This window comes from Podarcis raffonei, chromosome 16, assembly GCF_027172205.1.
Source record: "Podarcis raffonei isolate rPodRaf1 chromosome 16, rPodRaf1.pri, whole genome shotgun sequence".
Taxonomy (NCBI): domain Eukaryota; kingdom Metazoa; phylum Chordata; class Lepidosauria; order Squamata; family Lacertidae; genus Podarcis; species Podarcis raffonei.
In genome coordinates this window covers 23,979,333-24,003,552 of record NC_070617.1, presented here as the reverse complement: position 1 = coordinate 24,003,552, position 24,220 = coordinate 23,979,333, and the positions used below count along the sequence as shown (strand labels likewise).

At 46.8% G+C, this 24,220-nt stretch overlaps 2 protein-coding genes across 2 annotated transcripts in view; one reads left to right on the top strand and one right to left on the bottom strand.

Moving 5' to 3' along the window:
- LOC128403613 (uncharacterized) overlaps positions 1 to 12,267 on the top strand; it is a 32,851-nt gene extending 20,584 nt beyond the window's left edge. The window contains exons 10-18 of the mRNA XM_053368544.1: positions 4,001 to 4,111; positions 4,976 to 5,146; positions 6,441 to 6,621; positions 7,242 to 7,344; positions 8,023 to 8,114; positions 8,850 to 8,944; positions 9,760 to 9,840; positions 11,387 to 12,125; positions 12,158 to 12,267. Coding sequence (XP_053224519.1) covers positions 4,001 to 4,111; positions 4,976 to 5,146; positions 6,441 to 6,621; positions 7,242 to 7,344; positions 8,023 to 8,114; positions 8,850 to 8,944; positions 9,760 to 9,840; positions 11,387 to 11,670 — 1,118 coding nt within the window. The 3' untranslated portion in view covers positions 11,671 to 12,125; positions 12,158 to 12,267. The remainder of the gene's footprint in view (positions 1 to 4,000; positions 4,112 to 4,975; positions 5,147 to 6,440; positions 6,622 to 7,241; positions 7,345 to 8,022; positions 8,115 to 8,849; positions 8,945 to 9,759; positions 9,841 to 11,386; positions 12,126 to 12,157) is intronic.
- Positions 12,268 to 12,724: 457 nt separating this feature from the next.
- On the bottom strand, positions 12,725 to 23,484 carry MTFP1 (mitochondrial fission process 1). Its single transcript, XM_053368545.1, has 4 exons — positions 23,232 to 23,484; positions 16,265 to 16,392; positions 15,006 to 15,238; positions 12,725 to 12,912 (listed from the first exon to the last, which is right to left on the bottom strand). Exons 1-4 carry the CDS (start codon positions 23,296 to 23,298, stop codon positions 12,855 to 12,857), a joined length of 486 nt encoding a protein of 161 aa, XP_053224520.1. The 5' UTR covers positions 23,299 to 23,484; the 3' UTR covers positions 12,725 to 12,854.
- Between the last annotated feature and the right edge of the window lie 736 nt (positions 23,485 to 24,220).

The window sequence follows — 24,220 nt, the reverse complement described above, 5'->3', positions numbered from 1 at the left end:
GAAGGAAGAGTCCCTACCAGAGAGGAATGGCAAATTAAGCTGTTAAACTACGCCAAAATGGCAAAACTGACCCGAAAGCTCAGGAACCAAGAAGACAAAAACTTCAAGAAAGAATGGGGGGGGGGGATTATAATTTAGGAGACCACTGCAAGCAGACGAAAACATTGGCAGGATTTTAATTTCACTTGTAATGTAACAAACACTATGGACAGATAAGAAATAGAGATTATGAAATACAGTGGTAGCTCTAGATACGAATAGGATCCGTTCCGGTGCCCCGTTCGCATCTAGAAGCAAACGTAACTAGCGACGGCATGTCTGCACATGCACACGTCGCTTTTCGCCGTTTCTGTGCGCGTGCATGACGTCACTTTGAGCGTCTGCGCATGCGCAAACGGCGAAACCCAGAAGTAATGCTCTGTTACTTCCGGGTTGCCGCGGAGTGCAACTCGAACGCGCTCAACCCGAAGCACATTCAACCCGAGGTATGACTGTAATTTGCAGTTGAAAATGTTGACAATAGGACCCATGGAGGGGATGGGGTGAAGTCTTGAGATTCAGAGAAATATATACAGATAAATATTCGGTATTGTTACAAATTTACATTTGTAAAATCAAATAAAAACAATTTTTTAAAAAAATGTGTCTGACTAGTTCAGGAATTTCCTCTGCTAGATTCTAGCCTTCACTGGGTACTGGACACCAAAAATTGGGGTTTGGAGCTTCATCCAGACTGATCCCCTTCCCAAAACCATGATAATATATTAGATTTTTTTACCCTTGCTTCGCCATAAGGTCCCAGAGTGGGTTATTAAGGTAAAGGGACCCCTGACCATTAGGTCCAGTCGTGGCCGACTCTGGAGTTGCGGCGCTCATCTCGCTTTACTGGCTGAGGGAGCCGGCGTACAGCTTCCGGGTCATGTGGCCAGCATGACTAAGCTGCTTCTGGCGAACCAGAGCAGCGCACGAAAACACCATTTACCTTCCCGCCGGAGCGGTACCTATTTATCTTCTTGCACTTTGATGTGCTTTCGAACTGCAAGGTTGGCAGGAGCAGGGACCAAGCAACAGGAGCTCACCCCATTGTAGGATTCGAACCACCGACCTTCTGATCGGCAAGTCCTAGGCTCTGTGGTTTAACCTACAGCGCCACCTGCGCCCCTTTTACCTTCAGCGTACAAGGAAGCTATACAGGCATGGTGCAACACCTGCTTCTGTGGGGGTTCCACAACTTAGGGTGGTTTTCCTAGGAGACCCTGGAAAACGAGGCCTAACAACTCCTGACACCAACACCCAGAAAAAAATGGGGACAGCCATTTACTAGGAAGGGACGCATTCCAGGAAAGTGCAGCCTGTGGCCACTTCCAGACTTTATTTCCAGGTGGGATTCAATCACATAACAACAGATTCTGGTTCTGCTGCTGTGGTTGACAAGGGATTGTTGCATGGTTTCAGAGAGTTCAAATGGGGTAGATTTGCCTTGGAAATGTCTATTAAATCTCTCCTCCATCCCTAGTGATGAAGGAAGTGCCAAGAAAAAGTGTGGAGGAAACACTTCCTTTTGACCCAATGTCATCTTGCCTCCCTGCAAACGAGTCAGGATGAATGAATGGGTTACCTGGAAGTGCCCTGTGACTGGGTCAGCTGGGGCGGCAGTGGAAGCAAGCTAAGTTACTTAGGGATGCCTTCTGTCAGTCCCAAGTGAGTTCTCAACGGGACGACTCAAGAAATGATGCACAGCACTGTCTCCGATGAAGAATGTTGGGCTGTACTACTACTACAATCGTACCTCAGGTTAAGTATTTAATTCGTTCCGGAGGTCCGTTCTTAACCTGAAACTGTTCTTAACCTGAAGCACCAATTTAGCTAATGGAGCCTCCTGCTGCTGCCGCGCCGCCGGAGCACGATTTCTGTTCTCATCCTGAAGCAGTGTTTTTAACCTGAGGTACTATTTCTGGGTTAGCGGAGTCTGTAACCTGAAGCATATGTAACCTGAAGCGTATGTAAACCAAGGTACCACTGTACTACTACTACTACTACTACTACTACTACTACTAATTTATTATTTATACCCCGCCCATCTGGCTGGGTTTCTCCAGCCACTCTGGGTGGCTTCCAACAGAGTATTAAAATACAATAACCTATAAAACATTAAAAGCTTCCCTAAACATTAGTCATACTCTCAGACTCATTGACATTAGTGAACATGGCGAACTTGGATCCGTTCATCCCACTAGGTAGAACTTAGTTTACTGATTGATTGATTGATTGATTGGCCGATTGCATTTATATTCAACCCTTTTCTCCAAGAATTTCCAGGTGGTGTACATGGTTCTGCCCCTCCCCATTTAATCCCCCCACAACAACCCTCTGAGGTAGGCTAGGCCAGACATAGGCAAACTCCAACCCTCCAGATGTTTGGGGCTACAATTCCCATCACCCCTAGCTAACAGGACCAGTGGCCAGGGATGATGGGAATTGTAGTCCCAAACATCTGGAGGGCCGGAGTTTGCCTATGCCTGGGCTAGTCTGAGAGGCAGCGACCGGAGCTAGGCCTCTCAGGGAGCCTCATAGCTGAGTGGGGATTCGAACCCTGGTCTCCCAGGTCCTAGTCTGACACTTTAACCACTACACCAGCGCAGGCTGTAAGTATTGTATTGGATACACGCCGCCCATGCTTTGGAATCAGGAACCCTCTGAAAATTTAGGCATGTTATGTGAGTATACCCAAACCAGTTTACTCAGAAGTAAATCCCTCTGAGGTCTGCAGCTCCACAGGGCACCTGTTATGGATTGTAGCTCATGACTTCAGGGTTCCTGGCCAACAGGAGACTTGGAACAATTAAGGAAGGCCCAGGTGTGTTTAATTTTCTCTCTCAGCCTATTTAAGAAATAATTTGTGTATCCCCCCTTTCTTTCCTTCTTTCTCTTTCTTCAGGACAATGATGACTGGCTTCTGGTGGGTGGCTGTGTTTATTGAAGTGTTGGGTAAGTTTCTGGCAGACCCTCCAAGTATCCCTGTTTTCCAGGTATGTCCCTGATTTAGAGAAGCCATCCTGGTTTCTGATTTGATCCTGGAATGTCCCACTTTTTAATGTTTTCTGTTTTATGGTGTTTTTATATATGTTGGAAGCTGCCCGGAATGGCTGGGGCAATCCAGTCAGATGTGTGGGATATAAATAGTAAAATTATCATTATGGAATGGGATGTCCCTATTTTCATAGGAGAAAGTTGGAGGGTATGTTCCAGAGGGCGTGCTGGGGATCTTCCTTATGCTTAGTAATGCTTCTGAACATCAGCTGCTAGAAGCCACAGGTGGGGAGAGTGCTCCTGCGCTTGGATCCTGCAATTGGGGGCTTCCCTTTGTGTCTCTGACCACTGTGAGAGCAGGATGCTGTGCTTTAATGGGCCATTGGCCTCATCCAGCAGGTGGACTCTTTATGTTCTCAGCTGTGAATGAAAGTAAGGCTTCGTTACTGCCCAAATACCTTCTGAGCAAGGTTAGATTAATAGAGATGGCATTAAGTTATTTGCTGCACATAGCTTGCTACAGTCCAGTTCTTTGGCTATGCATTTCCAGATCAAGTTATCCTGTACCAATCCTGAGGTTCTCATCCTGCCATTTCTTATGAAATACAGTGGTACCTTGGGTTACATACGCTTCAGGTTACATACGCTTCAGGTTACAGACTCCGCTAACCCAGAAATATTACCTCGGGTTAAGAACTTTGCTTCAGGATGAGAACAGAAATTGTGCAGCAGCGGCAGCAGGAGGCCCCATTCGCTAAAGCGATGCTTCAGGTTAAGAACAGTTTCAGGTTAAGAACAGACCTCTAGAACGAACTAAGTTCTTAACCCGAGGTACCACTGTACTGTATTTTGACAAACTTCTCTGCAAAATAGATTTTACCCGAATGTGTTTGCAGTCCAAGAGTGTGCAATGGGTTGAGGGTCAAGTTCTTAAAATTCCTGATCAGGTATTCTGTTCCTTTATTCCCAGCCATCCCAGTTTTGGCCCAAGGAGAAGGCTTGGCTTCTCCAGCCACAGTGGGTTCTAACACTCCTCAAGTGACAACTGCAGAGCTGGGATTCTTCAATAGGGTATTTCATGGTGAGGTGACTTGTTTAATGTACAGAAAGGGGATGTTGGGCAGACCCACTGAAATTAAGGGACCAAACATAGGCTCCAACATTTGCACGATCCTGCCACTTTAAACAGTCCTGGCTTCCCCCAGAGAATCATGGGAACTGTAGTTTAAGCATGCTGGAAATTATTAGAAGAGACCCCTATTCCCTTACCAGTACTACAATTCCCAGAGTTCCCTGTGAAGGGGGATTGCTTGCCAAACCACTCTGGGAAGAAGAGGGTTTTCTGAATATGGAAACTGGATATCTCTACTAGAGATGGGAAAGAAATTAAATTCAGCTCACATTTAAAGGCAATTTTATCTGATTTGAACTGTCCAAAGCACAGCCATCTTTTGAAATTCAGACTTTAGTGAATTTTTCGATGCAGTTTGCTAGCCAAGTAATGCGAGTAAAATTGCATAGGCTAGGGTAAAGGAAGCATGGAAATGTGCATATATTAGTGAGACTAATGTTTTAAAAATGCATCGCATTAGGGGACCTTGCTTAAAATTATTAAACAAAATTGCATATAAAAATGGGCATGTTAGGAGAAACTCTCACTAAAATGCTGGTAGATTCTCGTGATAACCCTTTGGGTTTTTTAATGTAAACTGTAGAAATGTGGAAAATGGAACTTTCAATTGGAAAAACTAAGAACTTGAGAGAAACCTAAATGGACAGTTCCATCCACTCCTAGTCACAAATATTTGAGGGAGCATCAGGATCAGTGCAGGAATCCTGGCAACAAAGGCATATTGGCTTTAGTTTCAGGCTAAAATTTGCGATGGGAGATGCCCATGGGGAGTTAGCCCAGCTAATGTCTCTTTCTCTCCCTCTCTATCTCCAGCTGCAAAGGGTCTAGTGTGGAGCAGCAATGCCAATACCACAGAGACCACGGCAACCACTTTGCCAACGCTTCCTCGCTCCACGGCAGCCAGCGCAGAGCCTCGCGTCCAGCTTCAGAAAGCTGCTCAGGCCAGTGATGCAAAGATTAATATCTCTCTGAGAGTGTTGAATGGTAAGATCATAGCTGTCAACCTTCCCTTTTTTTGCGGGAAATTCCCTTATTCCAGCGCTGTTTCCCACTGCTTCCCACTGCTATCCCGGATTGTTAGATATCCCATAGACTGTCCCTGGGATAGGTGAGGCTGCTGATCCCTTATTTACAAATCTGAAAGTTGACAGATATGGGTAAGATGACTCTCCCACCCACAAGAGTCAATGGTTGCTTCCCTTAGTACCTTGATTTTAGGATTCAGTTGTGCCATAGTAAAAGATTATCCTTCTTGGTAAAAGGTAAAGGGACCCCTGACCATTAGGTCCAGTCGTGACCGACTCTGGGGTTGCGGCGCTCATCTCGCTTTATTGGCTGAGGGAGCCAGCGTACAGCTTCCGGGTCATGTGGCCAGTATGACTAAGCCGCTTCTGGCGAACCAGAGCAGCGCACGGAAACACCGTTTACCTTCCCGCCAGAGCGGTCCCTATTTATCTACTTGCACTTTGACGTGCTTTTGAACTGCTAGGTTGGCAGGAGCTGGGACTGAGCAACGGGAACTCACCCTGTCACCCTGGGGATTCAAACATCCTTCTTGGTACCAGAAGCTTAATGCTCAACTGCAAGCAGGGCACTTGGAAGGCGGGAAACATTGGTCTAAGCCAGTCTGGTGCCTTCCAGAGGTTACTGGACTACAGTTCCCATCAGTCTCGGCTGGAATGCCTAGTGACCAGGACTAGTGCCAGCCTCTGAAGGGCTGCTTCTTCTTCTCTTTGGCGATCACTCGTAGCTGAGTAAGATTGACTTTCGTAAACACGGTTTTAACAATGAGTCTGTAAGTAACTGTGGAGGCCAATTCTGGATCCACATGTGGCTGATACCATTGTGCCTAGTAGCCATTGATAGGCTCTGCCAGTGGCATAGCGTTGATTGCTGGTGCTCGGGGGTTGCGTGCACATGTATGCGGGGAGGAGGATGCACATGTGCCGGGCAGGGGAGCGCCAGCACACCCTCGCCACTGACGTTGCTGAAGTGACCCTATCTCCACCAGAGTAAAGTGGGAATGGGCTCAGCTGCCTGCCTACCTATGCAAAGTTGGGTTCCAGACTACAATTCCTATAATCCCTGACCACTGGTCTTGCTAGTTAGGGATGATGGGAGTTGTAGTCCAAAACCAGCTAGAGACCCAAGTTTGGGAAACACTGGTCTAGAGAGCAGCAGGTTGAGGAAGGCAGGTGTAAGATGCTATCTGTGTGGCAGGATGTAACATCTGCATGGGCTAGTCCGCACCGCACACAATTTCCGACTTCTCTCCCAGAAAACCTCAGTGTTGCGGCTGAACCTGGGGAGTACGTCGAAGGTGCTTTGATCCACTTTGAGGCCAGAGTCCAGGCGAGTCCAGGCCTGTCCCCCAAGCTCTTCATTGATGAGTGCTACGGCACAGATGCCCGACACCACGGCCATTTCAGGAGGGTCTACATATTCGCAGATAAACACGGGTGAGTGGTGTGCTGTTCTGTTAACAGATGGAGAGGGCCTTCTCAGTAGTGGCACCCACCCTGTGGAACGCCCTCCCGTCGGATGTCAAGGAGATAAGTGGCTATACAACCTTTAGAAGACATCTGAAGGCAGCCCTGTATAGGAAAGTCTTTTAATGTTTTATTATGGTTTTATATATGTCAGAAGCCGCTCAGAGTGGCTGGAGCAACCCAGTCAGATGGGCAGGGAATGACAAGAACAACAACTCTGGGTGGCTTCCAACAAAATATTAAAAGACAGTAATGCATTAATAATAATAATAATAATAATAATAATAATAATTAATAATAATAATACCAACACCAACAACAAAGGTGTTTCAGTGTGGTTGCCCTTCCACCCACCCCCACTAAAGCAGAAATGAGGTAGTGTGTTAAAATGAGTTCAGCATTAAACAAAAAAACAATATTTTGACAGCGCATTTGGCAGATATCGGATCCAGCAACGTCAAAACTGGATTGTGCTCAGTGTAGAAAATTGGGTCAAAACTGAAAAAAGATGCCCACCCCCCTGCAATACCTAAAAAATGATTCCGGCACTCAAAATCACACTCTTCCTACTTTCACGGTTAACTTGCCAGGTGCCTGTATGGTGACGGCCCTAAAGTCAGGTGGCTCCGTAGGGAAGACTCCGCAATGATGTTCACAATACCTGCCTTCTTGCTAACCGGCGACTCGGAGGAGGTAGGAATCTCTCTGGAGTAATTCTCTGTGTTCTGGGATGCCGCTGACGTTCTGTTAAGAGAATTCCTGGTTTTCTCGCGTAATTTTCCTCCGACTGCCATTTCCAGGATTCTTGGGGGAAGCCCTTAATTCTTAAAAATTGTTCATAGAGCAAGTGTGAGTCGGTGCCTCTGCAGAGATGCCGCAATGCAGGCTGAATAAAGCACCCAAACATAGTGGTACCTCGGGTTACATACTCTTCAGGTTACAGAATCCACTAACCCAGAAATATTGCTTCAGGTTAAGAACTTTGCTTCAGGATGAGAACAGAAATTGTGCTCTGGTGGCGCGGCAGCAGCAGGAGGCCCCATTAGCTAAAGTGGTGCTTCAGGTTAAGTACAGTTTCAGGTTAAGTACGGACCTCCGGAACGAATTAAGTACTTAACCTGAGGTACCACTGCACTTTCATTGGCCAGCGTGGTTGTAGTGGTTTGTGTCAGACTAGGGCCCACTGGGTGACCTTGGGCCATTTGCTAAATCTCAGCCTAACCTACCTCACAGGGTTGTTGTGAACACAACAAGGGGAGGGAAGAACCACGAATATCGCCTTGAGCTCCTGGGATGTAGATGTAATTAGCAAATAAATATTTGTGACAGTTTTGAATCTGCTGCAAAAAAATAACGTCCCTCCTTTTCTAGATCTATATTCATTGCCTCCTGTCAGCATGGAGCAGGGAGACCTCCTCAAGCTTTGGCAAGAAAGCTTGTTCCTTTGACAGCATCTCCTCCAGGTCAGCTCCAAGCCCCTCTTATTGCAAGTCCTTGCTTGACCTCCCCCCACCCCCAAACTAAATTTATTTAAATACCTTGCAAACAAAAGCAAGAATACATTCGATATTAGTTAAAATCTGTTGATCACATCCTTAAGCACTTGTCTGGCCAGATGTTTTGAAGACATGCTGTTTGGTTTCTTTGCGGTGGTGAATTTGACACAAGAGATAATCGGTTGTAAATCCAATTAGGTTTTTAAGACCCACTGAAATTAATGGACCTAAATTAGTCATGGCCATTAATTTCAATGTATTTACTCTGAGCAGGACTAACAACTGGATACAAAGGTGAACTTCTTATATCTTCTTAACTTACTGCATGATGCACAATTCCGATGAAGTTGCATTGTTTTAAATGGTTGTACAGTGGTACCTTGGGTTACAGACGCTTCAGGTTACAGATGCTTCGGGTTACAGACTCTGCTAACCCAGAAATAGTATCTCGGGTTAAGAACTTTGCTTCATGATGAGAACAGAAATTGCGCAGCAGCAGCGGCATGGCAGCAGCAGGAGGCCCCATTAGCTAAAGTGGTGCTTCAGGTTAAGAACAGTTTCAGGTTAAGAACGAACCTCTGGAACGAATTAAGTTCTTAACCAGAGGTACCGCTGTACACTGCCTTGGTAAGTTTTGTGCAACCAAACAGCTTCCCTTAACAGTTGCTGTGTATTACTTGTAGTGATTTTGTTCCGTTCTAGCTGGAAGAACATAGATGAACCATCCAAGAATTACGTCTGCAAGTGCTGCAACAGCTACTGCCCTTTGGAGCCCCCCACTCCTGGGAGCGAGAAAGGTATCTGTAAGCTAGCCTTTGTGTCTAGTAAACCAAAACAATAATTGAAACGCAAGTAGCCAGCTAAGAGGTGGGTGGTGAATTTTTACCATTCACACTGATCTGTGGCAACTAGGAATCTAGTTCAAATCGCATTTTAATGTGAGCACCTTCCAGAAAAAAATTCTTGAACTGAAACGCAGCTGCCCTTTGAAATTTGCCCTTCTCCAAATTTGGCAGTGACCAGTAATAAATTATGATAATAATTGCATATATTAAGGGAAGCATAATTCTGCCTTGTGTTTCCCAAAGTTATATATGGTTGACTGCTGTGAGAGCAGGATGCTGGACTGGGTTAGACCATTGGCCTAATCCAGCAGGCTCTTATGGGGTTCTCATTTCCACTACTACCATTTCCCACTTTTTGGATAGATCATATAGAGCATAGAATTGTAGAGTTGGGACCCCGAGGATCATCTAGTCCAACCCCCTGCAGTGCAGGAATATGCAGCTGTCCCATACAGGGATAGAACTTGCAACCTTGGCGTTATCAGCACCACGCTCTAGCCAAGTGAGCTATCTAGGATAAGGTAGCAATATAGAACTTAATCCTGTGCTACATTGCTGTAGCACCATTGCTGTGTACATGAGCCTTCCACAACTGCATGCCACCCTGATGTGTTAGGACTGACCATGGGTAATGATGGCTGCTGGAACTGGGCGGGGAGCCCCAACATTTGAAGGACGCTGGAGGCTGGTATATAAGCAATTGTTGGGTTCCTGCAGGAATCGTAACTTCCCTACTTCTAAAACTATTTATCCCATCTTCCAAACAGCATTTTGGGGTGAAGGAAAGCTCCACAGGAAAGTGGTTGGCCCTTTGAGAGTGCACAAGGAAGATGTACCGTGGTTTGAAGGTTGGTTTTTGTGTTCCTCGTTTCTGAATACCTTAGTCTCTTCTGGGGCTGGAAATCGTGCTCAAGAGCTTCCAGGAGAGTCACTAAAAATAGGCAACCCCCAAAGCATTGGTTTAGCTGCTTAGAGAAAAAATCTGCATATGCTAAGGGCTGCTTAAGTTTCAGAGGGTGGGTTGCTGGGTTTTTATTTATTGCATTGCATCTTTATTAAATTTGTATACCACCATATACCTGTGGATCTCAGGGTGGTTCACAACATAAAATCACAATATTAAAAAACAAAACAAAATACATAATAAAAACAAAGGCAAAAACCAATTATCCCCCCTTCCACAGCACATTTGAAAAGGCATCAGATGTCAATTGGCCAAAGGCCTGGTTGAAGAGGAATGTTTTTGCCTGGCGCCTGAAGGTGTATAATGAAGGCGCCAGCAGAACCTCCCAGGGAGGCGGGGGTGGGGGGAGAGAGCATTCCACAATCTAGGTTTTCACCGACAATCTGATCTGGGGGCCTGAAATTGTGGTGGGCAAAATCTGCGGGGAAGATAGCTGCTAGCCACAATAGCTGTGCTCTGCCTTCAAAATTTGGAGGCAGCAATGTTTCTAAAACCAATTGCTGGAAGCCAGAGCGGAGAGGACTTTTGCGCTCAAATCCCGCTGGTAGGTTTCCTGCAGGCATCTGGTTGGCCACCATGAGAACAGGCTGTTGGACTAGATGGGTCAGTGGCCTGATCCAACAGGTGGTTATTATTATGAGGAGTTGTAGCCTACAACATCCGAGGCCCATCAGAGTGGCGTAGTGAATGCGGGTGGCGCTGTGGTGTAAACCACTGAGCCTCTTGGGTTTGCCAATCAGAAGGTCGGCAGTTCGAATCCCCACAACGGGGTGAGCTCCCGTTGTTCCATCCCAGCTTCTGCCAACCTAGCAGTACAAGTAAATAAATAGGTACCGCTCCAGCGGGAAGGCAAATGGCGTTTCCGTTGGGCCAGAAGCGGTTTAGTCATGCTGGCCGCATGACCCGGAAAGCTGTCTGTGGACAAACGTCGGCTCCCTTGGCCTGAAGCGAGATGAGTGCCGCAATCCCATAGTTTCCTTTGACAGGACTTAACCATCCAGGGGTGCTATACCTTAGTGGAGCAGATTGAGGATCTGGGGGACTGGAGCTCAAATCCCATCTTGGTCAGGAAAACTCACTGAGTGATTGTTCGCCCAAATATCGAGTCTCGGCCTAATCTATCTCTCAGGATTTGGGGAGGGGTGTGTGGAAATGAGCAGGGAGGGCCACATATGCCAGTTGGAGGTCTCTGCAGGGAAGGTGGGATATAAACGTAATGAGAGGATACTCTATCTATGTCAGGTGTGAGGAACCTGTGGTCCTCCAGATGTTTACTGATCTACAACTCCCATCACCCTGACCATTGGCCACACTTGCTAGGGCTGATGGGAGTTGTAGTTCAGCAACAGCCAAAGGGCCTGAAGGTTCCCCTACACCTGAGGGCATCTTACTTAGGCAAAATGGCTCCCTAAATGTCTCTTCCCTTCCAGGACGATGCCACACCATGAAGACGTTCCTGCTAGTGAGCATTTCCTTTGGGGGCAGCTGTGTGCTGGCGGCCCTCTTCAGCGGGGCTACGATAGCGCTAGGCCTGGCCGTCCTCCGCTACTCCCGCACCAGCAAAGGCCACAAACCCCTGAAGAACCGCAAGGAGCAGCAATTCCAGACAGAGCTCCAGCTGGTCCTTGGGGACCTGACCGTCGACGAAGAGGTGGAGAAGGAATCTAACGTTGACTACTGCAAGATCAAGAGTGACACGCCAGAGAAGGCCTAACTCTCTAATCCTTAAAGCAAAAATAAAATGTGTGTTGAAAGCTTTCCATTTATCGCTGTGTAGCTTTACTGCCATAGTCAAACTTTCTCCCCTCGGTTGAAGGAACTCCTCCCCCCCAGCCGGAGGGCCACATTCGCTTCTTGGCAACATTGCAGGGGCCACATGCTAGTGGCGATAGGGGCCAGAAGCAAAAGTGGATAGAGGAATCGGTCCAAACTTTAATTTTTGTGTAAGGCAAGTTAATGGAGTACAGCTGAGTTCTTTCTTATGCAACTAGTGAGGACCACCCTGCTGTACAGGGCATCTGATAGTCTGAAGTGCATTGGAGCTCTAGCACTGCCATGTAAATTCCGAAGGGGCTCATAAGTGGTGCAACTGCGTGAGCCACCCAGAAAGGAAATCAGATACGGAAAGTTGTTTCATTTATTTATATGCCAAAATTCTCACTGGCTTGGGTACACACAATGCGTTGGAAGCATACGTTGAGATTCCTGCATTGTAGGTGGCTGGACTAAGATGAACCTTGGAATCCATTCCATCTCCTGAAGTTTACCCCAGAACTATAAACCCAGAATTTTTTGAGGGGTGTCATTCTTTAAACGCATAGTGTGTACAGTGTCACTATCATTAAGCCAGATCGAAGGAACTACAAATAACTCTCTTCAGCTGAGCAGCAGTAACGGGAGCCATTTAGAACTGGCTCTACTTAAGTTAACAGTTAGTGCAATTAACCACTCCCATAGCTGGGAGTGCAAAATAAACTGTCAGCAGGCTAGTCCACATTGCTGCTGGGAAACAGCTGCCAGGAACCCTAAAAAAGTAAGAGGTTGTGCCTTAAGTACATCCCGACGGTGCTCCCCCCCATCTGGGGTGGCATTGACCTGATCAAGGATGTGAAAGGATTTCTAGAAGGCCACATGCAAGTTCTGTTGGCATGGGAAATGGACCAGTCTCTACACAGGCTTTTAGGACACATCCTGAGCTGCCCAGAAGATCCATCCTCGTTGGATTCACAGTACCAAGCTGCACTGGTTCAGCACACGTCCTACTAAGCTGGATTTCAATATTTTAAAAGTCTGGATAACATGGAGACCAGAGAGAAAGAGGTAGTGGCTTTGAGGGTGGATGATAGCCTGGTTTTGCTATCGGAGGCTCTGGTAGGCCAGGGGAAGGAGGACTTCCTCTTACTCTTCTGTCTTGTAGAGTTTGCGGAGACTGGAGTCCATCAAGAAATCCACTGACCTGCACCAGAGGAATCGGGAGAGAGAGAGAGACACAGGTAAAACAATAGTGCGATTCACAAAAAAACTACAGCGGTACCTCAGTTTTCTAACATCTCCGTTGTCGAGCGTTTCGGTTTTTGAACACCGTAAACCGGGAAGTAAGTGCCTTGGTTTTCAAACGTGCCTCAGAAGTCAAACATGAAACGCAGCTTCCGTATTGAGTTTTCTGTTTTAGGTTTTCCGTACTGAGGCTTCCGTTTTCAGTTTTTGAATGTTTCGTCTTCCGGAACGGATTACCATATTTTTCCATCTATAAGACGCCCCCTATTTTTGGGGACTCAGAATTAAGAAAATGAAGGGGGGAGATGACCGAGAGTATAAGACGCCCCCTAATTTTTGACATTATTTTTTAGGGGGGAAAACCTAGTCTTATACACGGAAAAATACGATACGTTAGAAAACCAAGGTACCACGGTATTTGTATTTGCCTGACATTTACATGGAGGCAAGAAATTCCTCCAGGGGTTTTGGGGCATATGTGTTGTTTGTTGATGCTCTTGTAGAAAATGTACACCAAACCCCAAACTGACAGCACCCTCCCTGCCTCTCCCAATGTGACTGTTATTAGGTGAGGAGACTGCACATCTGAATAAGGATTAGAAGCTGAGTAGGAATGAAACAGAAATCTAAGGGAGGCAAACAGATTCTGCAAAGAAGCGACGGTTGGCTACTTTAGGAAATGACAGCAGAATCAGTCTCTCAGTGAAGATGTGTTTCCTTGGGTCTGACAGTAGGGGGTGCCACTTACTTTAAAAAACCAGTGAGAATAGGACCTTAGGGCATGACATTCTGCATCGATCAATCAAAGAGAACACAATGTTGCTGACTCTCTCTGGGCGTAATGTTTATTTATAGACAGACTGAATTCTTGCCCAGGGATTGAATTTATTCACATCGTTTTACCCAAGAGAACGCCGAGACACAATTTAAATGAGAAAAGTGGGGTCGGGGTGAGATACCCTATTCTGAAAATAAGTATCCCAGTGTGAGATTAAATAAAGACCCATTTCTGACATAATTGCTCTGTTCCCCTAAGGAATGTTAGTTTGAAAAGGTGGCTGTTCAGCCATGCTTATGTCAGAGTACTTTGGCCATGTTCACAAGACACATTTATGGCACTAGGAAGCCACTTTAAAATCAAAAGATTTCTGGGACCTGTAGTATGTTAGGGGTGCCGAGAGTTGTCGGGAGACCCCTATATTCCCCTTGGAGAGCTACAATTCCCAGAGAGGTTCAACAGGCAATTCATCTTCTCAGGAAACACTCAGGGATTTGTACAATTCTCAGGGAATTGTAGCTCTGTGAGTCTTTTTTGTATTATGGACATGTGTTCTATATTATTTTGTTAATACTATTGCTTAATACAAGTTTGTCATGGCCTTTGGCTAGAACAGTAAACTTACAAATTGAACGTGAGGGGAACTGGGGCCTCCTCACAATTCTCAGCACAAACTACATTTCTCAGGATTCTATGGGGGAAACCATGACTGTTTAATGAGGCATCATAGTGCTTTAAATATATAGTATGAATGTGAGGTTTAAAATGTGAGGCCGTCTTAATCACTACTGTTGCAAGGCAAGTTGCCCTTTCTAGGTCACCACCTCAAATAATAACCTTTCCCAATCAGGTGTTTAGGGCTACAACTCCATTCAACCCCAGCTGGCGGGCCTGTACTCCCATCAACCCTAGCATCTGCTGGTTGGAGCTGATGGGATTTGTAGTCCAAAATGGCCCGGGTGGCTGGGGCTGATGGGATTTGTAGACCAAAATGGCCCCCAGTGGCTGCGGCTGATGGGATTTGTAGACCAAAATGGCCCCCAGTGGCTGGGGCTGATGGGATTTGTAGACCAAAATGGCCCCCAGTGGCTGGGGCTGATGGGATTTGCAGACCAAAATGGCCCCCAGTGGCTGCGACTGATGGGATTTGTAGACCAAAATGGCCTTGGTGGCTGGGGCTGATGAGGGTTGAAGTACACAGCACCTAGCGGGGCTTCTTCAAGGTTGATACAGCTCATCCTTGGCTGTGCTCAAGGGGTGGAAGTTGCCCATACCTGTCGATGGGTTTGATGATGAAAGGAATGGCCGAAAGTCCCACGGCGGTGGTGGCCCACTTCCTGACCGAGAGAGGCCAGTGCGTCATGCTGGCCATGAGGTAGAGTGACCCTGCGCAGATGCGGTTAATGGTGAAGCCAGGAATGGCCACAGAAGCCAGAGCCTGCCATATAAATGTGTCCACGACCGCCACTGCGGCATGCTTGCTCCTCCCTTCGTCCACGGCCTTCGCCTGTCAATCGGTGGAAAGATGAAAGGTGTGTGGACTTAAAACGTTTAAAACCGAAAAAGAAACTGACTTTCATCCCTTTCAGGTTTCCCATCCCGCCCTTTTTCCAAACAAGTAATTTAAAAACAAAACACCTAAAACCTAATTTATCCATGTGCTTGTTAACTGCTTCTTCTTGAAATGAAAGGAGGTATATAAATTATATGAATCATTGTTTTTGTTTATTTATTGTTTCATAAAATCCATACACCTCTTGACTGTTTAAAAAGAAAACCTCAAAGCAGTTTGCAAAAAGAGTAAAAGAACTAAATTATCAGCAAAACATTTGAAACATTAAAAGCATAACTGTGTTTACCTTGGGTCCAGGGGCAACATTCAACCCTATCTGAAATTTGTAACTTTAATTACATTTTCTGTTTTACATTTTGGAATATTCATTTAAACAACCATAAAATATCAATGACTTCCCTTCTTCCATGGTTCATTTTGCTTAACATAAATCCCAGCATATTTTATATAAACTAAACCATTCAGTATTCCAATATTAATAATAATTTAATGATAATAATTTATTATTTATACACCGCCCATCTGGCTGAGTTTCCCCAGCCATCAAAACTTATTTACACTGCTGAATTTATCTTAATGCTGCCCACGTTTTCAAATAAACGCAATTTCCCTCCATATATTCAATAAACACTTTGCAATCTTCTTCAAACTTATGTTCCTCTTGTTCTCTTATTCTATATGTTAGATCTGCAAGCTGCGCATATTCCAACACTCAACCCTATCTAGCCCTCAAAACCCTCGCCGGACGACATTGGCCTTCCTTTGCAACTTATGCATTTCTCCCCCAGCAGGATTGAATCCTTGAATTCTGATAATGTCTCTTGCTTCCTATATAAAAGTGAAATCTTTGCTCCATTCGCTTTTACCTCTGGCCCTGCCCACCACTACCAGCCTGCGGCCCCCAGAAGGGAACGTGGCCCTTGACTTGAGAAATGGTTTCGTCCCCTACTCTGTACTCACAGCAGCCGCCTTCTTGCCCTTGTCGATTGCGTCGGCCGCCACGTAGGCAGTTGCTACTCCGTAGCTGGCCCAGACCAACGAGACGGGTACGATGGCCCGGAAAGACTCCCCGACCTCGTTGGCGTAACCTGTAACGAAGGTCAAAGGTCAGCAGGGGCGCCAAAGCCCCTCCCACAGTTTCAAGCTCCGCCCATTAGGCAGGAAGAGTCCGAGCCACTTTCAAGAGTCAATGTGTCCGCAGCCACTGGGGGGGGGGGGAACTCCCTGCTTCTCTCGCTTTGTCTCTGCTTTGTCATTTTAATTAGGGATTTCCTGGACATAGCCGGGATTCAACCGCTGAAAATTGCTTCCGGGCAGAATTTTGGAAAAGCGGCTAAAATGTCTGGGAAAACCCAGATGTGTGGCAGCCCAAAAAAAACCTATTTTTTGTTGTTGAATAATTTTTATTAATTTGCAATTACAAAAGTCCAATATACGCCATATTATATTGATACCAATATTGGACAAAAGTCCAGTACAGTGGTACCTCGGGTTACATACGCTTCAGGTTACAGATGCTTCATGTTACAGACTCCGCTAACCCAGAAATAGTACCTCGGGTTAAGAACTTTGCTTCAGGATGAGAACAGAAATCGTGCTCTGGCAGCGTGGCAGCAGCAGGAGGCCCCATTAGCTAAAGTGGTGCTTCAGGTTAAGAACAGTTTCAGGTTAAGAACGGACCTCCGGAACGAATTAAGTACTTAACCCGAGGTACCACTGTATAATTATTATGACACATTTAGTAATTTGTAAATTTGCAAGTGAAGTTCTCCTTTCTCCTTCCTGTGTGAGGTTTTAATTTCCATCAATTGTTCCTTTACAGTGGTACCTCTGGTTACGTGCTTAATTCGTTCCGGAGGTCCGTTCTTAACCTGAAACTGTTCTTAACCTGAAGCACCACTTTAGCTAATGGGGCCTCCTCCTGCTGCCGTGCCACTGGAGCGCGATTTCTGTTCTCATCCTAAAGGAAAGTTCTTAACCCGAGGTATTATTTCTGGGTTAGCGGAGTCTGTAACCTGAAGCGTCTGTAACCTGAGGTACCACTGTATTTCTTGAACAAATATTATGTCCATATTGATTATTCCTGATCTCCTTTGTGCCTTATGGCTCTGTTGACTTGGTGTTACTCTGGAGAGATCTCTCTCTTTTGTTCTCAACTCATCAGATTGCAGCTGTAAAAGTCCATACTTTCAATTTCAAGCAGGGAGTCGCCTAACATCCTGCCAAAGCCCTATTTTTAATTCACCTGTCAATAAAACTGAAATATGAAGAATGTGATCCATTTAGCGCCACTAAGTCTAAGCCACAGCATCTTTTATTAATATGGAAAGGGAAGGGAGTGGCTTGTGCCTCAATGTGGAAAACATCCCCATCATTGCCTGAGGTATGTGAGGTTACAGAATGCGTACAAACATCTTAACTGCGTACTGTTTACGGAAGGTGTATAGGAGCAGAATTTAAGCAATTCTTTTTAGTATAAGCTTCAGTGGATTGCAGTGAACTAGGTTACGGTTTGGGGGACCAACCAACACCAAGCCTGGTATATGATGAACATATCCTAAAAACTGTTAGATGGGATGAAGCCAACCCAACCAGTTCATATATTACATTAAGTATTGATTTATATCCCATCTTTTCTCCAAAGGAACTCAACACACTTCTCCCTCTCCCTATTTTACCCACAGAACACCCCGTGAGGTAGGCTTGGCTGAGAGTTGGTGACTGACCCAAGGTCATTCTGTGAGCTTTATGGTGTGGATCTGAACCCTTGTTTTTCAAGTGCTAGTCCAGCACTCTAACCACTACACCACACTTCTTCCTTCCAAGGAACTCAACAAGGTCACACCAAAATTTTATCCTCCAAATTTTATCCAGGCAGAGGGCCTTCTCGGTAGTGGCGCCCGCCCTGTGGAACGCCCTCCCTTCAGACGTGAAGGAAATAAGCAGCTATCTTATCTTTAAAAGACATCTGAAGGCAGCCCTGTTTAGGGAAGTTTTTAATATTTAATGCTATATTGTTTTTAACACTCGATTGGGAGCTGCCCAGAGTGGCTAGGGAAACTCAGCCAGATGGGCGGGGTATAAATAATAAATTATTATTATATTATTATTTAACTGCAAGAAGATCAAACCTATCCATTCTGAAGGAAATCAGCCCTGAGTGCTCATTGGAAGGACAGATCCTGAAGCTGAGGCTCCAATACTTTGGCCACCTCATGAGAAGACTCCCTGGAAAAGACCCTGATGTTGGGAAAGATGGAGGGCACAAGGAGAAGGGGAGGACAGAGGACGAGATGGTTGGACAGTGCTCTCGAAGCTACAAGCAAGAGTTTGACCAAACTGCGGGAGGCAGTGGAAGACAGGAGTGCCTGGCGTGCTCTGGTCCATGGGGTCACGAAGAGTCGGACACGACTAAACGACAACATTATTATTTATCCAATATTTCCTTCAGTCTAACCCGCCACGCATGGTTGTTGTGAAAGTAAGATAAGGGGGGGGGGCATTTGACCTTGCAAGCACCACCAGAAAGACAACAGCATAACAACTTCATTAACTTTCTTTACTGGCGATAACCTCCACTGTCCGTTTTGCTCCCGCGTGTCTGACTGCCGCAGCTGTTCCTACGGGATTAAATTTCGCTGCGCTGCAAAGAGGGGCAGCGATGCAGCCATTTTGTGCTGCTTGACACTCTTCAGAGGATACAGTCCCCACAGTCTCCTCTTCCTGATGCCCTAGCAAAGTCCTTTTCCAAGGTCCAGAGAAAGTCACCTTAGGAGCTGCCTGCCACCCAACGCAGCAGAAATGTCCCGGCAAAATGACACTTTGTACGAGGGATCCTGCTTCTCAAATATCACTGAACGGAAGCTGACATTTCATCCTTGAAGTTGCCACATCACCACCACCCTGCCCAGTTTTTCACCCCATGTTCCTGGCATTTTTGAGCTGTGTCTTCAATAGCTGTCCAAGACTGTCAGCACAGGAAACTGCCTTGTATAGAGTCAGAACACAGGTCAATTCAGCTCAGCACAGTGGTACCTTGGTTCTCAAACGCCTTGATACTCAAACAACTTGGAACCCAAAAAACTGCAAACCCGGAAGTAAGTTGTCAGCGCTGCCCAAGGTCCCAGCTCACACAAGACCAACACTGCTTCTTTCTCTAGTATAAAAGTCTTTATTGAAGTTCAGTTTCACTTCCAGACGCGCAGCGCGCAACGCTACGTCTATACCTTAGACCGTCGAAGCTCCATCTGAATCTCCTCCCCCCTGACACCAGTTTAAGATTCTAGCCTTACTCCACCTCTTCCTCTGTTCCTTCCTTCTCTGGGTCCGCCTGCTAGTCGGAGTCTCAGCCCTCCTAGACTCCTCTGACGCTGAGTCCCCTGACTCTTCCCCCTCCCTCCTTCGGGCTTTCGGACCTGGCTCCCAATCCGGGTTTTCTGCTGTCCCGCGCTCCTCCACATTTGAACTTGGCGCGCGCGCGCAGCCTCCCACTTTCCTTCTGACCGTTACACTTGTGTCACTGCTCCCTCTTTCGGGGAGGCTAGCTGGACCTGGCCTTCCCTCCGTTTCCCCACTTCCCGATGGGGGCGTGGTTACCCCTGACTCATCTTCTCTCCCCGCTGGAGGAGAGGCTGCTCCTGACTCATGTGACTCTTCCCCCCCACTGTGCTCTGGTGGGGGAACTGGTCCTGATCCTCCGCTGCTCCCTTGGGAGTCCCCTCTGGTCCCTTGTTTATGGAGCGTCCCCCCTGGGACCCCCCTTGCCCTTACCATAGGCGCCCCCTTCTGGGAATCTTCTGATTCGCTGGAGAAGCTCATGGAATCTCTCGGGCCACTGTCATATTCCCCTACGCTCCCCTCTGATTCCTCTCCTCCGCTCTCTATTTGCTCTCTCCCCTGCTCTTCTGCTCCTGAGCCTCTGACATAAGTGTTATGGTTTGCGAACTTTTTTTGGAAGCTGAACATGCTCCGTTTTGAGTGTTGCGCTTCCAATTTGAGTGCCACACTTCCGTTTTGAGTGTTACGCTGAGGTCTGTCTGCTTTTGCTATTTATTTAGTGTTTGTTTTTTTTTTGCGGCTCTTTTTTGTTTTGTTTTTGTGGCTCTGTGGAACCCAGTTCAGCTACTGATTGATTGGTTGTGTGACTGCAGTACATTGTTTATTGCTTTCATTTTATGGATCAATGGTCTCGTTAGATAGTAAAATTCAAGTCTGGAATGGATTAATCCATTTTGCATTACTTTCTATGGGAAAGCGTGCCTTGGTTTTTGAATGCTTTAGTTTTGGAACAGACTTTCTGAACGGATTAAGTTTGAGAGTCAAAGTACCACTGTAGTACTACACTGACTGGCAGCAGTTTTCCCAGCCGGACTTGGGGAGATTTAAGCAAGGGCTTTCAGCACACAAACTAGTTGCTCTGGCCACAAGGTCAAGAGTTACATGTGGCTGTGCAGTCGTCTTTAAAGACAAGGACACCAAAATATAGTCACAGAAGCCATGGTCTCCCAGCAGCAAACCACTGCAAAGTTAGAGGGGCAGGAACTGCTGCAAATCATCTTCTTCTTTTTTTAAAGAGCCAGTGTGTGTAGTGGTTAGAGTGCCAGACCAGGACCTGGAAGACCAGGGTTCAAATCTCCACTTGGCCTTGAAGGTTGATTTTGGACCAGTCACAATCTCTCAAGCTAACCTATCTCGCAAGACTGTTGTGAGGATGAAAATGGGGAGAGACAGAACCATATATCTTACCTTGAGCTCCTTGGAGGAAAAAATGGGGGGGATATAAATGCAGGAAATAAATGAAAATACTTTTCCTTTGAAGATAACATCATTTATGTAGCGATGATACAGAACAACACAGAAAACCAAGGGGATCCTTAATTCTTTCCCCACGTTATTGCTGTTGTTGTTATCTATTTAAAATGGCTGTCCTCAACAAGAGGGAAAACAACTTGAAAGGAGAGTGACAGATTTTAATAGGGAAGCTGTCAAGAAAGTTAAGAAGCCTCTTCCCCTTTGCAGTGCCCAGTTGCCCACTGGAGACAGCAAGTAGGAAGGAAGGAGAAACTGAATTGTGTTTCCATTTCTGTGAAAAACAACATCAAAATATAGCAGATGTACAATAGATATATATAGCTATAAGGAGTATATCTGGAAAGTTATACTCAGCTGCATGTAATGCATCAATTGGACTTCAGATCATGACGTTTGTACCCAAACGCTTATGTGGGGAATTTATTTTCCCTGTTCCATGTGTGTGTGTGTGCGTGTGTGTGTGTGTGTGTGTGTGTATTTATGTCTATATATCTATATCTATCTATCTATCTATATTGCATCCTTAGACTCTACAACACATTTATTTATTTATTCAATTCATATCACATCCTTCCTCCTGGTGAAGGAGCCCATGGTGGAAAATACATCAATAAAAACCAACATATAAAAAGAGTTTAAAATATTCTCTCAGGCACTGATTTCAGAGTCGCCATCTAAACTAGAATGTTTCCAAATTCCTCTCGGAAGTCAATAACGAGAGGGGCAGATGTGTCTCACCAAGGAGGGCATTCATCAGACAGAAAACTGCCACTCAAAAGACCCTACCATGCGTATATGCCAGCCAGACAAGGCCTCCTCACCTGCCAATCATAGTCTTGGAGATGCCCACTATCTCGTGCCTGGTATCTATGAGAACAATTGTCCCCTGTGTATCTTTTGTGTTGAAAGAGAAGGGTGTACAGTATTCTCATCAGCAGTATTGTCTTCAGCCGGGAGGCTTAAGGCTTGCAGAAGCTCTTGTAGACATGAGTGTGGACCCTAAGCTAACGCCATAATAAACGTCTTCAAAAAAAGGTGCCACAAGACTGCTTGCTGGGTTTTGTTGTTGTTGTTGCTCCAAACTAAAGTCCTAATGCCACTTCCTTGGGAGTAAGACCTACTGAATTAAAAAGGACTTACAGTGGTAACTCGGGGTAAGTACTTAATTCGTTCCGGAGGTCCGTTCTTAACCTGAAACTGTTCTTAACCTGAAGCACCACTTTAACTAATGGGGCCTCCTGCTACCTCTGTGCCGCCGGAGCACGATTTCTGTTCTCACCCTGAAGCAAAGTTCTTAACCTGAAGCACTATTTCTGGGTTAGCGGAGTCTGTAACCTGAAGCGTATGTAACCTGAAGTGTATGTAACCTGAGGTACCACTGTACTTCTGAGCAGTACACAACTGCCCTGCTGGAAGTACCTTCAGGGAGGTGACAGTATGCCATTTTATTGCATTTCTGTCCCACTTTTTCTCCTCCAAGAAGCTCAAAGTGACAGACTTGCTTCTATGCCTCCTCATTTAATCCGCACAACACCTCTGTGAGGCAGGTTGGATTAAGAGGTATTTGACAGATCCTCAAGGTCACCCAGTGTGCTTCATGGCTCAATGGGGAATTTGAACCCAGATCTCCCAGGTGCTGAGGGCTTTACCTAGAAATACACCATCATTGCCCATGTATGAGCTACCTTTCAGGGCATGTTTGTTCCCTGAAAGCTAAACATCTATTATTAACATTATTTCACCAAAAGGTATAGCACTAACGGCGCTTAATGGCGGTAAATTGGGATGAGAGTTGCCAACTTATTTCATCGATGTAACTCCTGTGCCTAAGAAGGCGCAATAGCTTGAAGGCACAGGAGCCCTGGCAGAAAAGCAGTTGGCAACCTCCGCTGCCCAAGCCTGAGAACAGCGTCCCTTGCCTTTTACTCCGATCAGTCTCCGCCGCCCGATTTTCACCCCCCGTCCCGTCCGCCAACTTCTTGTTGAACGCAGTCGCAGCGGGGAAAGCGCTCTTCCGCCGCCTGCGGGCTTCCTCGAGAGTAAATCTCCCGCCCTTAACGAAGGCTGGGACTGCCAAGGAGGCGCGCGGCGCGGCGATCGCCCTGCAGCCACTCACCCAGGTAGCGCACCCACGTGTCACGGTAAAGGTCCGGCGGCGGAGGCTCCTCGGCCGGCGATCCCATGGCCGGCTGCCCCGGGGCGCCAAGGGCAGGATCAGGAAGGACGGGGATCGAGGAAGAGTCCCGGGCTGGCGGGCCAGCGCAGGCCGCGCCTCCTCTCCAAAGCGCGCAGCAGAAGGCACGGCGCTGCGGAGCCAGTGGCCAATGGAACCGGGCCGAGCCGAGCCCCGCCGGCCGAGCCGCCTCCCCACTGGCCGCCTGGCCGCGGAGAGGGGCGGCCCCAAAGGAGGAGGAGGAGGAAGGCTGCCTGCCTGCCTGCTGCCGCCGCCGCCGCGGGAAGCTCCCTCCCTGCCCACGAGAGCGCGCGATCGCGCGTGGGGACCTCGAGGGTGGCTAGGTGGCTCTTCCAGGCACTGCCTCTCCGCCTCAACCTACCTCGCAGGGCTGTTGTGAGGATTGAGTGGGGAGGGGACAACCATTGTGGGCACTTGTCAGCTCCTTGGAATCGGTGGCGCATGTCCTTCTGGCTTGCACTCTATAAAGACTTGAGGAATGAGATTGTTGTTGTTGTTGTTTAGTTGTGTCCGACTCTTCGTGACCCCCTGGACCAGAGCACACCAGGCACTCCTGTCTTCCACTGCCTCCCACAGTTTGGCCAAACACATGCTGGTAGCTTCGAGAACACTGTCCAACCATTTCGTCCTCTGTCATCCCCTTCTCCATCTTTCCCAACATCAGGGTCTTTTCCAGGGAGTCTTCTCTTCTCATGAGGTGGCCAAAGTATTGGAGCCTCAGCTTCAGGATCTGTCCTTCCAGTGAGCACTCAGGGCTGATTTCCTTAAGAATGGAGAGGTTGGATCTTCTTGCAGTCCATGGGACTCTCAAGAGTCTCCTCCAGCACCATAATTCAAAAGCATCAATTCTTCGGCGATCAGCCTTCTTTATGGTCCAGCTCTCACTTCCATACATCACTACTGGGAAAACC